The sequence below is a fragment of the Myotis davidii genome, unplaced genomic scaffold, assembly GCF_000327345.1.
Source record: "Myotis davidii unplaced genomic scaffold, ASM32734v1 scaffold72, whole genome shotgun sequence".
Lineage (NCBI taxonomy): Eukaryota > Metazoa > Chordata > Mammalia > Chiroptera > Vespertilionidae > Myotis > Myotis davidii.
The window spans coordinates 6743561-6749815 of record NW_006284618.1 but is presented as its reverse complement, the minus strand read 5'-3'; the positions used below and the strand labels follow the sequence as shown (position 1 = coordinate 6749815).

General features: G+C 55.2%; 1 protein-coding gene across 1 annotated transcript in view; it reads right to left on the bottom strand.

The window, feature by feature from the left end:
- The window catches only part of CPXM2 (carboxypeptidase X (M14 family), member 2), an 84219-nt gene that overhangs the window by 25918 nt on the left and 52046 nt on the right, over window positions 1-6255 (bottom strand). The window contains exons 6-7 of the mRNA XM_006754990.1: window positions 5621-5724; window positions 4098-4237 (exon numbers count right to left, since the gene is read on the bottom strand). Of these exons, the coding sequence (XP_006755053.1) occupies window positions 4098-4237; window positions 5621-5724 (244 nt within the window). The remainder of the gene's footprint in view (window positions 1-4097; window positions 4238-5620; window positions 5725-6255) is intronic.

Below are 6255 nucleotides of genomic sequence, written 5' to 3'. Positions count from 1 at the left end.
CCGCCTTTGGCATCTCAGGGAATCAGGACGCCTCCTCCTGCCATGCGAGCCCCTCCCCGTGTCAGCCCCGCACCCCACCGCCACCCGTGGCCCCAGGGACCTGCCTCCTGGGCACGGCCCCTCCTGTGAGCACAGCCGCTTCCGAAAGGACCGGGAAACAGGCCTGGCTCTGGCCTTGTCTGTCGTCCGCCCCCTTCCCCTTCCGTCGCCCTCAGAGCTCCCGAGGGGAGGCCGCACTCCGAGCCTCTGCTAAGATCCCACTGAAAACGGGGCCACGCTCCTCCACGGCCGGGCTGGCTGCCGGCTCCCAGCTCCCGGCTCCCTCCCGGCTCCTTCTGTGCTCCCTCCAGGCTTCCTCTGAGCTCCCAGCTCCCAGCTCCCGGCACAGCCTCACTCATCGCTTGCAAATTAGCCAACTGCCTTTCTCTTCTAAAGGCAAAGTCATAAGACAATATGTATAAAGTTCTAGAACAGCCGTGGGCAAACTACGGCCGCCGGACGCTCTATCCACCGAGCCAAACCGGTTCGGCTAATGATGTTTACTTTGAATTTACATTAGTTCACACAAACACTCCATCCGTGCTTTTGTTCGGCCCTCCGGTCCAGTGTAAGAACCCATTGTGGCCCTCGAGTCAAAAAGTTTGCCCACCCCTGTTCTAGAACCTGCGCTGCGGGGTTTGCTTTTTATAATCGATTTTAGAGAGAGAGGGAGAGGGAGAGAGAAATGTTGATGTGAGAGCAAAACATGGATTGGTTGCCTCCCGCACCCCCATGACTGGGGATCGAGCCTCAACCTGGAGCCTGTGCCCTGACCGGGAATCGAACTGGTGACCTCTGGGTGTGTGGGCCGATGCCCAACCCACTGAGCCACACCGCCGGGACCCAAATGCTTGCTAAACATCCAGCCAACTGGTCGACCTCCCCAGCCCTCAGCGGGCAAACGCCCAGTCAGCCTGCCCCCTCGCATTGAGGCCACGTGTGCAGACTCTCAGGTGATGACGACGATCGTTTGTTTCCAGAACAACTAAAGCTGGAAACACTCGGGCATTTTAAACTGCCGGTACCAAGTCAGCGGGAGCATCCGTTCAGCTCAGGCGAAGTGACTACCTTCTCCTTCACCACATTGTAACAGATCCTTCCCACACTCGTCCACCTGCCGAACGCTTCAAAAGCAGGGAACGGAAGACGGCTCTGATCAGTACACTCACGTTTCGCTAAACTGCAATCAATGGGGAGGGACACTTATCAGTGAAAAACATAAATATTCAACATCATGGAAACAGCTCCATTTTGTCCCTGTCAGAGAGCGTGAGGTACTTGAAAATCATGAGCCCTGGAGTGTTTCATCCTCTTGGTTAGGAACTGGTCTCGGCCGTGGCTAAGCCTCGTGACCCTCTTCCCGCCGGTATCCGGGCCTGCAGACAGCTCTCCTGCGCCCCCTCCCACTCAATCCCGCGTCAGCGTGTGGACATCCGGGACCCACACAGAGCAGCCCCACTCGTCCGTATTCTCTGACTGTGTCCAAGAAAGACTTTATCGAAAGGACGGCTCTGGGGCTAAAGATAAAGCTTGAAAAGCACTTCTCTAAATAAGGCCAAAGAAGCCGGCTGGTGTTGCTCAGTGGTCGACCTGTGAGCCAGGAGGTCCGGGTTCGATTCCCGATCAGGGCCCCGGCCCGGGTTGTGGGCTCCATCCTGTGAGGGGCGTGCAGGAGGCAGCCGATCAGTGATTCTCTCTCATCATCGATGTTTCTCTCGCTCTCCCTCCCCCTTCCTTTCTGAAATCGATTTTTTAAAAAGCACCGTAGATGCCCAGACTGGGCACAGCATGAGCACGGCGTGGGGAGGGACAGAGGGACGACGCTGTCCTCCTCGCTGCCGGGACGCGGTGGCCGCTCCTGCTGCCCTGTGTTAGGGCCGCACTGGACTAGCTCCCTATGCCTCCAGCATGACTCACGCCTCCGGGAAAAGGCTCAGACAGCAGAACGTACCCTCGCCCGTTGGTGATTCCGTCCTGAGTGCAGACGGTCCTATTCCAGGAGCTCAGACTGCACCGCTCCAGCCCCCTGCGCATTGTCCTTGAAGAATAATTGGACTTGAAATGCATTTAGACATTTAAAAAACAAACCGCCTCTTAAGAGCAACCCTACCCCTCGCCTCCTCCGAGGCTCCTGTCCTCGGCTGAGCCCAGAAACACAGTGTTCCGCTGCGATTTCTCCTCCAGCCAAACCCTCTCGAGTTTCAGCTGGAAGGGAAAGTGAGCTGCCTTCTGTGGAATCCAGTAATGGCCCCACCGCCGGCCGCTCCCTAATCCAATCACAGCCCGGCCACCGGCCGCTCCCGCCCCGGCCGACAGGTCAATATCCAGCATTAACGCACAGTCCCCGCACTGTCTGCAGATCATCTCAGCCGACCTCTCCATCCAACTGTCCCTTTTCCTGGAGCAATTCAACGTTTTTCTTTCTTTTTCTTTTTTTCAAAACTCTTGCCTTTTGGAATCTGAACAGTGAGAACAATTGTCATGGCAACGAGCCACCAATTAGAGAGAGGCGCACAGCAGGGGGAAGACGGGCAGGTGTGAGCACACGCGTAAGAGCTACCGCAAAACAACTCGATAAAAACGTGCCACACGACAGCACATACGTGAGCCAGTGCTGCCAACATGTGCGGTGATCCCAGCCCTGGAAACGCCTGTGAAGGAAACAATTCAAAGGGACAAAAAAGGAGGAGAAAGTCTTCTTGCAAAATGACCTGTGACTGTAGGACGTGGAGGTGGGATGGAGGCCTGGCTGTGGAGTGACCGGCTGTTAAAAATGACCATTATGAAGTCGGAGGAGCACAGGCAAAGGTCCCGGGTATGTGCTCAGTTACAAATAGCATAATCACCCTGGCCGGGTTGGCTCAGTGGATAGAGCGTCGGCCTGCGGACTGAAGGGTCCCAGGTTCGATTCCCGTCAAGGGCATGGACCTTGGTTGCGGGCACATCCCCAGTGGGGGGTGTGCAGGAGGCAGCTGATCGATGTTCCTCTCTCATCGATGTTTCTAACTCTCTATCCCTCTCCCTTCCTCTCTGTAAAAAATCAATAAAATATATTTTTTTAAAAATTTGAAAATAGCATAATCATAATCGCACTCAAAATATGACGGGAAATACGGAATCCATCTCCAGCCCTGGGTTGGTGAGGAGAGGTTCTTTGGGGGAGGAGGGAGGTATTTGCACTTACATTTTCACTTATTATAATAAAGTATACATACTATAAAACCTATGATTGTAACCATTTTTAAAACATGTTTGTGTTGATTTGAGAGAGGGAGGAGAGGGAGAGAAGTGTGGAAACATCCATGATGAGAGAGAATCATTGATCGGCTGCTCCTGCATGCCCCCTCCTGGGGATCAAGCCTGCAATCTGGGCATGTGCCCTGACCGGGAATTGACCCTCACCTCCTGGTCATAGGTCAATGCTCTACCACTGAGCCACACTGGCTGGGCTCATTTTAACCATTTTTAAGGGTACAACTCAGTGGTAATAAGTATATTCACAGTGTTGTGCAACCATCCCCTCCCTCCAACTCCGGAACATTCCATCACCCCAAAGTGAAAGTCTATACCCTTCACAGTAACTCCCCATCCCCTCCCCGGCCCCTGGCAGCCGCCCCTCTGCTTCCTGTTTTAGGATCTGACTCTCTCAGAGCCCCTGTGAGTGGACTCGGATAGGTCTGTCCTGTGTGACGGCTATTGCACTTAGCGCCATGTCCTCACGGCTCCTCTGTGTTGTAGCCGGTGTCAGAATTCCCTTCTTTTACAGCTGATACTACCCCATGTTTGCATGGACCGGACGGGGATACTACCCCACGTCTCCTACTCCCCGTTCCCGTGGGGGGTCGGGGGGCAGTCGTTCTAACAGATGGACCGGAGTCCACAGCACCCAGCCTCCTGCCCACCCTCCAAGGTCCTTCTCTTCTAATGCCCCCTGCCTGACCCCTCCCTGCCCACTGCCAGTCACCTGCCCACCCATTGCCAGCTGCCTCCCTGTCCCTGCCCTGTCCACACCGGACCCTCAGGCCCAGGCGGAGCCCACAGCACAGTGCCGCACTCACAGCCACAGCGAGTTCCGCCCCTGCGTGATGACGGCCGTGAAGCGGGTCAGCCGCCGGGCGTCCACCTCGATCCACTGGTGGAGGTCGTTCCTGCCTGCGCACCACGCCCCGTCGTAGAAGTCGTTCTCGCTGACACCTGCCTGAGAGAAGCAGACGTGCTCGTCACAAAGGCCCGAGGTGGCGGCTCCCGGCCGGGCAGGGTGTCTCTGTGGAAATTAAAACTGGAGCCCGGCCGGCGTGGCTCAGGGGTTGAGCGTCGACCTATGAACCAGGAGGTCACGGTTCGATTCCCGGTCAGGGCACAGGCCCGGGTTGTGGGCTCCCTCCCCAGTGGGGGGCGTGCAGGAGGCAGCCCATAGGTGATTCTCTCTCATCATTGATGCTTCTATCTTTCCCTCTCCCTTCCTCTCTGAAATCAATTAAAATATATTTAAAACTAGTGGCCCGGTGCATGAATTCATGCACAGAAAGGGAATTAATTAGAAGAAATATTTTAATATCACTCTTTGCCCTTTCTCTATAATAGGAGTGTCAACCAAATCCACGATCAACAATGACAGATGGAAACACACACACACACACACACACGTGCCACTGGTGCCAGCGAGAGCTCTATATGTGCATGCACAAGTCAGCTTAGCCTTTTATGTATATAGAACAAACTTGCTTAATTAGACCTTTCCCCAGCTAGTGAAAAGAAATTAGGATTCCACCAAGTCTACTATCTACCTACTCCAAAACTTCTGTGAGGAACAAATGAGATGAGGCACAGGAAAATGCTTCACAGACATTTGGTTGAACTGTGAAATGTTTGCACCTGGCTATAAAGCAAGTCGGGTTCCTGGGCAGAAGAAACTGCAGGAGGCTAGTTGCTAGGGAGAGGAAGCCGGGCATTGCTACTTAACGTCATTACCTGGTGCCCACGGTGACTGTTTCCAGGCTGGGCTGGGCTGTGGGCTGCATTTTGCGCCGTGGGGTCTCGGCAGCCATTTGGTGGCTGTCGCTTTGAGGTGGAGGCAGGACCCGTGTCCCACTTTGGGGGAGCCAAGTGCTGCTTTGTTGGCGCCAGGTCTGCGGCGCCGTTCCTTTATAAATGGCCAGTGCGTGTCATGGCAGCTCCTGCATTGAGCGTCTGCCCCCTGGTGGTCAGTGCATGTCATAGCTACCGGTCGGATGGTCGGAGGGACACTTAGCATATTAGCCTTTAATACATATAGATTTTTAAAAAAAAAAAAAAGCTCTGAAACTAGATTGTGAGGTGCCTGGATGGGGACTGTGAGTCCGGATTGAACAGAGGGAATGGATTCAAAATGTATGTATTTTTAAAAAAAGAAAAAGATTCGCATGTCACCACCCCCACTCCACTGAAGCCCTAACTTTTTCTCTGAAAACAAAACAAAACCAACAAAAGAAAACACCAGAAACCACAGAGGCCCCACTGCGCAGAGCCGGGCGACGCGACGTGACAGGTACGGGGCTCGGGGGTATCAGCCCGCTGAGCAGCGAGATGCCGGCCTCCCCACCCAGCTGAGAGCACAGGCGGCCAGGCCCAGAGCAAAGGAACCGAAGGGTAAGGAGACCGGGAGGCGCCTCGGGGACGGAGCCGCCGTGCCCGGAGGAGAAGCCGCTGCGTCAAACGGGGACAGGGCGTCCTCTGAGCGAGCTCTCACGTGGAGACTCCAGCAACGACACCCGAGAACATGAGACCAGCACGGAGACGCTGGGGAGTTTTAGGGGAGGAAATTACATTTAAAAACTGTTATCTGATCCTGTGCCAAACCTGCAGGGCCGAGCGTCTCGAGGGTAAGAGCAGCACAATCATTACGGGAATGCTCATTTTCAAGTTTCCAGGACTTAAAATATTTGGTCCTGTGATTCCCATAAAAACCCAAATATCCAACATTCCAGCCTTTTGGCGCGCGCACGCCGCCGGCCAGACGCAGGCAAAACCTCTCTATCAGGGCGAGCTGGACGTCCCGTGGTTTGGAAACGAACCACCCACCGTGACCCATCTGCCTCCTGCGCAGGCCACGCACTCGGGGAGCCCCGCGGGCTCTGTGCGGCCAGAGACCTAGGGTGGCGGCCCGCCCCCTCCCCACAGCCGGACGGTCTGACGACAGGCAGGCCTCGGGGCAGAAGGCACTGGGTCGAAGGACCC